Source organism: Eurytemora carolleeae, unplaced genomic scaffold, assembly GCF_000591075.1.
Source record: "Eurytemora carolleeae unplaced genomic scaffold, Eaff_2.0 scaffold669, whole genome shotgun sequence".
NCBI classification, from domain to species: domain Eukaryota; kingdom Metazoa; phylum Arthropoda; class Copepoda; order Calanoida; family Temoridae; genus Eurytemora; species Eurytemora carolleeae.
This window is the reverse complement of record NW_019397235.1, coordinates 140095-151691: the sequence shown is the minus strand read 5'-3', so window position 1 is coordinate 151691 and position 11597 is coordinate 140095. Positions and strand designations below refer to the sequence as shown.

General features: G+C 30.4%; 1 protein-coding gene across 1 annotated transcript in view; it reads left to right on the top strand.

Moving 5' to 3' along the window:
• The window catches only part of LOC111712928 (lachesin), a 20726-nt gene that overhangs the window by 7080 nt on the left and 2049 nt on the right, over positions 1-11597 (top strand). Inside the window, exons 5-12 of the mRNA XM_023487687.1 lie at positions 477-542; positions 1708-1843; positions 3136-3195; positions 5655-5704; positions 5765-5812; positions 6169-6230; positions 7560-7668; positions 8210-8360. Coding sequence (XP_023343455.1) covers positions 477-542; positions 1708-1843; positions 3136-3195; positions 5655-5704; positions 5765-5812; positions 6169-6230; positions 7560-7668; positions 8210-8360 — 682 coding nt within the window. The remainder of the gene's footprint in view (positions 1-476; positions 543-1707; positions 1844-3135; positions 3196-5654; positions 5705-5764; positions 5813-6168; positions 6231-7559; positions 7669-8209; positions 8361-11597) is intronic.

The following is an 11597-nucleotide window of genomic DNA, read 5'->3' as shown; positions in this document are numbered from 1 at the left end:
ATGGGAGGGATTCAAAGAAGGAGGAAGGGATTCAGAAAAGGATGGGAGGGATTCAAAGAAGGAGGAAGGGATTCAGAAAAGGATGGGAGTGATTTAGAGAAGGATGGGAGGGATTCAGAGAAGGATGGTAGGGATTATCAATGTTGATCATTATGAAAACTGATTATATTTAACTGTGGTTTCTTTACAAAAGTGACTTGCGTATTTCTACTGCAGGAAAACATATTGGAACACTTTAAAACCTAGAAAAACGACAATATCTTTCACATTCTTGATCAGATAAAGGTTTCAAGGTTACCGTTATGAGTCGGGCCTTGCCATCTTTGCAGGGAGGGCCACTTGAAATAACGCTTACAATCCTTTTTATTTGTCCTGCAAGGAAGTGTACCTTTTCCGTATCCTAGTCTGATTTTGCGGTTGACGGGTAGGGGTGGAGATATTTTTGCAAATTGAATAAAACTCATGAATAATTTCAGGTTATGGTTGAAAACTCTCAACAAACCTTCTCCCGGGAAACTCTAGTTACTGTCAAGAATAAAAAGGTTGGTCAAATCTTAGAAAATGATGCATGAAACCATCACCTTCCTTCCATTTAAAAATCAGAAAAAAACCCCGAAACCTCAGGGACTATCCATCGATCCCTGCCTAACCTAACCTGAAATAGTGCCGGAGGTTCAGAGTTTTTATATTAATTCAAAACTGAAAGGTAACTGATTTTCGTAAGTTTTTTTTTTCGGAGATGGATTATTAAAGTATCTGCAACTGAACAACGATTTTGAAAAAAGAAGCCATCTTGCAAATTCACACCTTTATAAAACATAAAGGGTGTCCCACCAAACATGAAAATTGAGAGACGAATCAAAGATGTTCTTTTATCTTTAATTTTTATCCAATTACAAAATGACTAAAACAATAAATTTTTGAAATTTCACGGACAACACCAGATATTTCAGCTAAAATCATGATTTAACACCAAATAATAATAGAAAACCTGGGCAACGCAGGGCTAGTATATAATATATGCATTAGTTTTCAATTAATTGGTTTACAGGGTGTCCCACGAAACATGACAGTTGGTGAACAGTTTAGAATGTATTCTTCCATAATTTGATAAGTTGTTTGATACCAAAGACAATAATAAAAATAGTCATATTTTAGTAAAATTGATTTCAAAGTAAAATTTATTTGAGCAAAATATTTTTTTAAAAGAAATAACTGCAAAAAGCCTTTAATAAAATACAGCATATTAAAGACGACGTTCAAAACTATTTATCAACTGACATGTTTCGTTGGACACCCTGTACCTCAAGAAAACCTCCGGGTGTCTTTACACTCTCCTCTTTTGTGGGGAAACCTGGTAGTTTACACTTGCAGGTCCGAAGTAATAAATTTTTACAAAAAGACTAAACGTTTTCTGCAATTTATTTTCGAAGTCTGATCCTGTGTGTGTAACTCTTTAAATTACAGTCGGCGTCGTATATGTCAATACAATAAAGACGACTTTCGATTTCAACCAAGTTTTTAAACAGCATGGATACACAATATAAATTGACATAGAAACAAAGACAGACTGTCAATTAACATCTTGTCTATGTTTGGTTATAAGCTTATAATTAAAAAAAGCGGGTTTGAAATTAAAACTTAAATATAAAAGCCGTCTTCATTGTATTGATATAAACGCCGAACGCTGTACTAAACTTTGTTTAGGTATCCCAGTCCAGGGATAGTGATAAATATGTACTTTACAAGAAAGCTGGAGGTAACGTTACCCTAGATTGTCTCGACATGGAGGGAAGGGATGGAGCCAATATATCAGGAATACCAGTCTGGAGAAAGAATGGAGGTAAATAGATCCAGGATAAAGGTCTGGAGGAAGAATGGAGGTAAATATATCAGGTATACCAATCAATATCAAGAATACAGGTCAAAAGAAGGAATGAAGGTAAAGATATCAAAGATTCAGGTCTGGAGGAAGACGGGAGATAAATTTATCTTTGATACAGGTCTGGTGGAAGAATGGAGGTAAATTTATCAAGGATACAGATCTGAAGGACGCTTTTGAGGTATATATATCAGGTATACCAGTTTGGAGGAAGAATACAGGTAGAAATATCAAGGATACAGGTCTAAAAGAGGAATAAAAATAAATATATCAAAGATTGAGGCCTGGAGGAAGACTGGAGGAAAATATATTAAGAATTCAGGTCTGGAGGAAGAATAGAGGTAAATATATATAAGATATAGGTCTGGAGGAAGAATGGAGGTAATTCTATCAAGAATACAGGTCTGGTGGAAGAATGGAGGCAAATATCAAAGATTTAGTTCTGGAGGAAGAATAGAAGTAAATATATCAAAGATTCAGATCTTGAGGAAGAATGGAGGCAAACATATCAGGTATACAGGTCTGGAGGAAGAACGGAGGGAAATATATCTGAGATATGTGTCTGGAGGAAGAATGGAGGTAAATGTACTATGGATATAGGTCTGGAGTTAAATATATCAGGGATTCAGGTCTGGAGGAAGAATGGAGGTGAATATATCAAGGATTCAGGTCTGGATGAAGAATGGAGGTACATATATCAGGGATTTAGATCTGGAGAAAGAATGGAGGTAAACATATCAAGGATACTGGGCTGCAAAAACGCTATAATAATAATGATAATGCCCGCATAAAATTCTTGAATTTATTTTGTGTATGTAATGGAAATATGTTCTTTTAGGCACACTTTTTGGAAAATATTTTTGCACGATTGAATTCGCTGGTTTTTAAAAATATATAGACAATTTATCATTTTTCGTGCAATTTTTATTCTTGACATTTTTTACTGAATTTCTGGATTTCGCATAAAATAACTGGAATTTTTGGAAAGTAACCAATTTTTTGTTGCAGTTTTTCCCAGCTTAGGCTTGCACTATTTACAGTGAAAGAAGACTGCACTGTGCTCATACTAATGAAATTATCAGAAATTAATAATTTTAATTTATCATATCAGTCACAAAAAAAATAACTGGCATTGAACTTTTCTTATGCCGAACGAAGGTTTCAAAACGGTTTTCGTAAAAAATTAATAAGAGTTTTTCATGCATAAAATTCTCCCGTTTCTTTTTTTTGTACAAGTTTTTGTAATGTTTTAGAAGTTATTGTTGAGAATGGAACCCAGTTGAAACTTATTAGGGTTGATAAAGAAGATTCAGGTATCAGCTAATTTATAAATTCATCATTTTTAAAGAAAAATGCGAAAATGCAAGAATGTGAAATTGCGAAAAATAAAAATTTATTCAAATAAATTGCTAGAAATCTGTTTTTCTTTTAACGAAAATTCCCTTTTTTGCCGTTGTTGCAAAAACTTAATTTTTAATAATATTAAAAATTTTAATATTAATTTAAATGATAATAATAATATTATTTGTTGAAATTTTTAAAACGAAAATATCAAAATATAATTTTAAATAAATATATTTTAATATTTAATATGAAAATATTGAAATATTTAATAAAGATATGAAAATTTAAATATTTAAAGTACATGCAAATGTACTTTAATTTTAGTGAGAAGAACTAAAATCTGTAAAAATACAAATTTATTTAAATCGTTTGATTTCTATCGACACTTCTTTTAAACAATTTTCAACACTTAAAAATCCCACTTCTTAATATTCAGTTTCAAATATACGACATAAGCATTGTTTTAAACCGATAACGATATTTGTGACGATAACGTTGAACTTCGTTGAAGCATTTAATTCGAAACGTTGCTTAGGACTTTTTTAATATTTAACAAATCCTTAGTATTAGTGTAAAATTAAATATCTAACAAAGACGACTTTTATCCCGCTCTAATCTTAACACTTCATGATACAATATATTAATAATACAGTGGTACGCAATTATATCAATACAATGAAGAAGACTTTTCGTTTAAGTTTTGATTGTTAACAAACTTTTTTCGAATTACAAGTTTACAAGTAAACAAAGAGAAGCTTTATAAATTAACATAAACATTGTATTGATATAATCGCCTACCACTGTATGTAATTGGAAAAGAGGTTTCAAGGTTGCCCACAAAGGAAAAGACTTTAGAGTCGATCCTGCATGGATAAGACTATATTCAAGGCAGAAGACAAAGCCTTCAGATCGTTAAAAATATGGGTCGTCGTTAAAGTCTCTCATCCTTTGTAGGTACCTCTGTATATCCAGGACTGTAGGTACCNGAATTTTCATCTTTCTGAAGTCAGAAATTAAGGAGAAAATAAAATCTTAGAACAAGAACAATACAGCTAGGGAGAACAAGAAAATTGTGGAATTTTCGTTATCTTTTTTTTTCTTTAAAAGAATGGTATTTTACTCAGGGTTTTGTCATATGAAACGAACATTTTTATTCCTAAAAAAGTGACCTGAGTTGAGATTTTAAACCCCTAAATCCGAGTAAACCTCGGTCTCAGCGTCTACTTAAAGACCCAAGTAAAGCGATCGTCTAGACTCGGGTTTTGGATGCCTTGGGTTTAGTAAAAACAATCGCTTTGGGGTTTTCGCTTTTGAAGGCTTGGGTCTTTAATAGTTGATGATCGTAAATTTCGTAAAAACTATTATTTTTTACATTTAAAACTTTGAGAATTATTTGTAGTGTAAATTTTCGAGATTTACAACTCCTTGTCACAGCTGATCTGTCTGCTACAGAGAGAAAGCTGTCTAAGCAGTCTCTCATTGGTCGAATCAGAACCAATCCTGACTTTGGGTTTACCTACGCTAGAGTCTTTCATTAATAAGCCGGGTTTTATTCAGGTTTATCAGAATCTCATTTTTAAAGTCAAAACTTTTTGTTGTTGTGAATCTCTGGATCAAGCATTGATCTCCTTTATACAGATCTAAGAATAAATTTAATTTCTATTAAATATTCTGTGGTGGTCATACCCTGCAGGGGTAACTTTAATACAGGGATCAAGCGTTAATCCACAATTGGATATCGAGATTAAACGTTCACCCAAAAGCTCCCACCTCTGAATATTTTAGAGATATATCAGTTAGTTGAATTATATAAAAATTAAAAAATCCTTGGCGACATTTCTTAAGTAAAACCACGAACAACGACGACATTAATTTCACAGTTGTCTTGCTCCCATTTTATCATCTCAAATTTGAAAACCAATAAACATTTTTTAAACACATCAATACACAATTTTAATGAATGGTCAAAAAAAAAAAAACTATATTCTTAAATAATTAAAAAATTCCATGCATTTCAAGAAAAAATATTTGTGTTGAAGAAGACGACTTTAATCGTACTTTTTTTCCTCACCCTGTATGTAACTGAAGAAAAAATTGACCTATAGGAAGAATCAGCTGGTCTAATTTTTACTCTCTAATTTTTTGAATTCTTGAAAGTAAGAACATCAAACCAAAACATAATAATTTTAAAATAAGGACCAATAAAGAAACTCAGTTTTCTGCCACAAGCTCAAATTTTCTAATTCCTACATCTTTGCAACCTGATGTTGTAAACCTTTAATATTTCAATCTGTTACTTTAAGATCTAACAGAATTTATTGTTTGACCAATCAAGTGTCTACGACGTTAAGTTGAATAAAAGAATTAAAGTTTGTGGAAAAAACTCGAAAAGTTTAAATATTTCCAAATTAATTAATTAATGTTTGAGGTGTTTACCACTGTGTGGTGTCAGGGTACAATAAGAATATCACGGTCCAGGTAACAAAATAAAAAGTTTAATTAATTAACAAAAAAGTTTTTCTAAATAATCAATTTTAGGTTCAACATGCACCTAGCGTTTTACCTCTACGAGAAACAGTAAAACAGGTTTTTAATTCAGTTAAATTTAGAAAATTAGATTTTTAAAAATATCATATTGTTTGTCTTTTTGAAGACTAAAATTACAAAAAATGTTCAGATTTTATGATTCTGTTTTTTCTTTGAGACAAAAATACGTGTTACAGTTTGAGAAAAAGTGGTTTAACCAGAAAATAGAATAATAAATGTCTTCTTTCTTTCTTTTAGATAAAAAATGTTTTATTTGTAATTGTTATGAATTATTTATGTCTAAAATGTTACAATTACAAAATCCTTAGCGACGTTTGATAATAAAAAGAAAAACCGAAGACAACAATCAGTCCACTGTTTTCTGGGGACCCCTGTACATTGTCTATGTTTGTTAGTATCCTGGGTTTTCTGTATCCATGAGCTGCAAGGTGACCAGCCTTCCTGTTCCACTGATAAGGTGGGTTGTAGGAATAAATTAAATGATTGAAATAAGTTTTAACTTGTGTTAACTTTGAATTATTTTTTAGATTTTTAGTCATTTGGTTTAAATATATATTTATTTACAGTCTCGTCGTTTATATCAATACAATGAAGACGACTTTCGATTTAAATTTTCGATTTCAAACTGCATGGATGCACATAAACATAAAAACAAAGAGATGTTGTCAATTAATAACTTCTCTTTGCCTACTTGTGAACTTGTAATTTGAAAAAAGTTTGTTGAAAATTGTTTGTATTGATACATGTATACAGTTAAACTTTAAATCATACAGGGTTATTCAAAATTAATCGGATTTTTGCGAAAATCTCAAATATCACAATCCGTTAGTTATACTTTGTTTTTGACTTTAAACTTTTGCATGTTAAAAATTCAGAAAATGAGTCGGCAAAAACTGCGAATAAATAATTTAGAAAATTAGCTCAGTTTTTTTTTTCTTCCGAAGTTTCTTTTTTTTAAAGGGACTGTAACCGTAATTTTAAGTGACCCTCCATACAAAGATATGATTAAAAAAAAATTTCAGTGCGATTTGTTTTAACAATTAAATATTGCAAAATTTCAACTTTAGAATAAAGATCGAAGTACATTTATTCATTTATTAAGTACAACTGTGTACTGTTGTAGTTGGATAGTTTGTTGTTTAAAACATAAGGCACAAATATAAGCAATATCCGATTTACAACGGTACCTTTAAATCCTAAAATGGATGAAAAATGTGGAAGATATCGTCATTTTTCTGACTCGAAAAGTGTTAATTTCTGGGAATTTTCTCATGATTTCTCATAAGCAAGAAATGCTGCCACTTTCGCAGAGAAATCGCAAATAATAAAATTAAAATATAATTCATACTTGGACAGACAAAGCTATTATAGGTACTGTTGTAAATCGGGAATTTTCATCTTTGCATGATGGGTCACTTGAAATAACGCTTACAGTCCCTTTAATAATATTGCTATTTAATTTTATCGTCTTATAATAAAATGTTTATGGCTCAATTTTAGAAGTAAAGGAATCAAGTCTTTGCCACAAATTCAGATTTTTAATCCCTATTTCTTTACAATCCAATTTCGTAGACCTTAGATATTTAATAGTATGAATTTTGATGGATCTACTAATTCAAATTTGAAATATGAAAGCTATACATCATCTGGTTGCAGAGATATCAGGACTAGAAAATTGAGATTTGTGGCAAGGACTTAATTCCTTTGTCATAAATTATAACATCCTCATGGACATTTTTAAATGGTAAAACCACTATATATATATACTAGAACACTTTGTACATAGATGGTACAAGATCCAAAGCAGTGCAGACGAGAGTACACCTGCAGTACAGTACATTCCTGTAATCATTCAGTCAAACAACAATATCTCAATACACCTAGATGACTATAAGGTAATAACATTTATAAATATAATTCTTGGACGCTTCGCTCCCCTCTTCAAAATTATAATTTTAGCTAGCTTAAAAACTTGTCATCTGAGAATTATTTATTACAAACACTTAGTCAAATTTTCCGATCGCTGTAAAGGAAAGAAAATGAAATTTAAAACTTTGGCAATTATAACTTTGTTGTAGACTTGGAGTACCCAGCGTTGTGCGTGGTATTAAGTTATGATTTAGTTGATGTGCCCGGCGTTGCCTACTACTTTGTATTTAGGAATATCGAGACTAATCTTCATTAGTTACAACTTACAATACAATTAAGTGGTTTCTGACGTGTCCAAATAGTAAAATTTAGCAAAAAACCTCTTCACATCTCTATAGTTCATAATATCTCTTTTAATACTGTGTGGAATATGAAAAACGGCTATTGGACTCAAGTCGTATATCTCTAGGATGGAATGATAATATCTCTTTTACTATCTGTGTAAGATATATCTCTAGGATGGAATGATAATATCTTTTGTACTATCTGTGTAACATATATCTCTAGGATGGAATGATTATATCTCGACTACAGTTCCTGTCAGTGTCAGCTCAAGATTACGGAACATATTCATGCAATGCATCAAACTTATTGGGGAAGGTAACATTTTTTACAACAATAATGATAAAAATGATATTTAATAATTATAATAAACAGAGTTCATCTCTCATTCCATCATATAGTTCTCTACTCATCCTTGTTCATCTCTCATCCCAACATATAGTTCATTTATACAAATCCTTCTTTTCATCCTCATCCTTGCAGACTAAACATTCCTCATCCCAACATCTTACCGATCCTAGTGTTCATCCCCATCCTTACCCACTCATTATTTTTCATCCTTCATCCATACAAACTAACTATAAAATGTACTTTCTGTTATTTATCCGTTGCGTAAAATCTCGTCCAAACGTTTTTTTTTTCATAAAATCAGAGTTTTAATTTAAAATCAAGTATTCAATTTTAGATGAATTGTTTTATTTCACTACAATTATAACACATTTATGCCGCTAAAAAAATTGCATTTTTTGAATACATAAGAATATAAAAATCTAACGTACATGAATGTATATGTACATGTGGAATAGACTAAAATTTTACCAATGTTAATAAAAAAATTCCTTAAATTATACTTTTTGCATTATATGTAACTTTCATATTTTTTTTAAAAACATATTTTAAGAAAAAGATTTTTTTAAAAATATTTTGACAACCTTTTTAACAAAGAAGCGAATTTGTTGTGATTCTTTCAAATCTAATGGACAAAGTCAAATTTGAATTGACCAAATGTGAGGCTCGGAGTAGGAATTTATGTGGCTCCATAACCGGTAACTTTTTCTCGCTCATTACAGTGCAATATTTGCCTACTTTGAAAATAATTTTTTTTGAAATTCCTAAATTTGTATTTGAATGGAAATCCTAAATTTTTATTAATTCCTAAATTTGTATTTGAATGAAACTCCTAGTATCCTAGTATGTCCTGAAATATTATGTATTTAATTATGTAGTAAATCCAGTATTTAATAATTTATGTTAATTGATTATTCTAAAGTCAAACAAAAAGCCAAAGTAATTTGTATTCTAAATGTATAAATATTGCGAAATAAATATTTTTTACAAATAATGAATTTTTATAATTGAAATTTACAACATAAAATATTTTTTTTCAAGAGAAAATGATGGTTAATATTATTTTACATCTCAGGAACGTCCTTCAGCGATAAATCAATTCCCACAAATTGAGCATGATTTATTTTTAAAAGGTGAAAACTACATTTAAAGGGACCCTTGATATTTCAAACTTAGGCTATGATCTAAAAGAATTCATAGTTTGAAATACCTAACGTCTACGAAATTGGGTTGCAAAGATATAGGTATTAGAAAATCAGAGTTTGTGACAAAGACTCAATTCCTGATTATGATTATTATTAAAACAAAAAATCGTTATTATTTTTTGAAATATAGAATTTCAAATCACCCACTTTTTTGTCCAGTGATGAATTATTTGAAATTTAGTTGACGATCCTTTTAANTTACTTTATTTTGGCGTGGTCGGATATTCTTGTTATTTTAGGTTAAAAGTGTTTAATTCTGATAATTCCTTTATTTTTTCATGCAGTAAAAATCCGCAAGTCACTTTGGTATAGAGAATCCGCAATTAAAAATAATCTTTTTTTAAAAATAAAAAACGTTTATATTTAATTCATACTTTCTTACATTCACACTAAGTCAAAGCTTGTGACTCGGACATTGTCATGTTTGCATTGAGGGTCACTTGAAATTACGCAATAACTGTTCCTTTGATTAAGGTTTGTCGGTTAATGCCCCTGAATGGCAAAAAATGTAAATTACCATTTAAAAAAAACTTGAAAGTTTTTGTTAGACCAGATGAAATTAACTTTTTTTTAGAATATAGTACAAAGGAATTGAGTCTTTGCCACAAACTTAAATATGTTAACAACCCAATGTTGTAGACCTTTGATATTTCAAACTATTGTTTGTGATATCTGAATGATTTATTTGGAATTAAATTGATTATTTTACGATCCGAGTTAAATGTTGCAACTTTCCAAATTTGTATGGACGCTACTTTCTTTAGCATGAGTCGTTTTTAACAATTATCTCCTTATAGACGCATCAGATAGAATTAAGATTAGTAGCGATCAAAAGCGCTTATTTTTCACCGTAAGCCTATACCCCCTTTCATTTTTCGCGAACACTCCCTTTAAGGGGAAAATGAATCATCCATAACCTAAACGAGTGATCAGTTATTTAAAATTCAAAAATAGAGAGATAGAAAGATAGATGCTTCTAAGCATTCCATATGTAAATATATATTTATTTATTTATATAAAAATATATTAAATACAGCTTTGAGTTGTATTCTACAGTGTGCTGTTAAATCACATGACCAAGAAACATGCTGCAAATCTAGTGTTCAGTTTTACACTTGAATCTTTTCACATACATACCAGCTTTTCATATTTAATAAATATTCAAGTGAACAATATGTCTCTTTTTCTCAAAATAAAATTGTTTCAATCTTGTTCTATATAAAACTCACTCCCAAACTCTAGTTTATTAGAGCGTAATTTAACTTTATTCTGCGCAAAAAAGAAGAAAATTTAACATAAAAAATAGTGTCGAAACAGCAAAAGCAAATTTTACAATATTGAGAGAAAGATTGATTTATAATTCCAATTTTATGTTGTTTTAACTTTTATAATGTGGTCGTACATTTGTCTTATTAAAGGGAGTGATCAGCAAACGGAAAGGGTTTTTGAGGTGTAAGCGCTGTACTTTGTAGGCATTAGGATTTTCTCATTAGTGATAAAGTGTTCCCACCAAAGTCAATAAATTTAAGGGGGGTTGCGCGTGTTATCTATTTTTTGTCTTGAATATAAAAGTTCTACGAAATCAAGTTGTAAAATTAAAAGGATTAGAAAATTGAAGTTTAAAGGGACTGTGTCCTTTTAATTTCAAATGACCCCTCATTTAACGAGAGGCATATCTGATAAACAACTCTATGAACCCCTAATCCGATCCATTGGAAGAAAACGTCGTCCTTTTAGTGATTAATTCTGATAATTTCTAAAGCAAAAATGACGTGAAATTACTAAGATTTTAAGGGTATCGTTGTGAATCGGACATGGCTATTTATCAGTTTAGGGCACTTAAACACTTTTAGAGCAAAAATCAAATATTATAAGATATCTTAAAATAATAGTATATGTTTGAGTTCAAAGGACTGAGGAGTTTAAGAATTAGGACAAAGGTTCATTGCTTTCCGTTATTGAGAGTTACATATATTTATATACATAGTAGGTTTAGAGGCAGTTCATTCTTAACTCTAACAGTTGTGAGATCTAGACATATTAGGGACTGTCAACGTAAA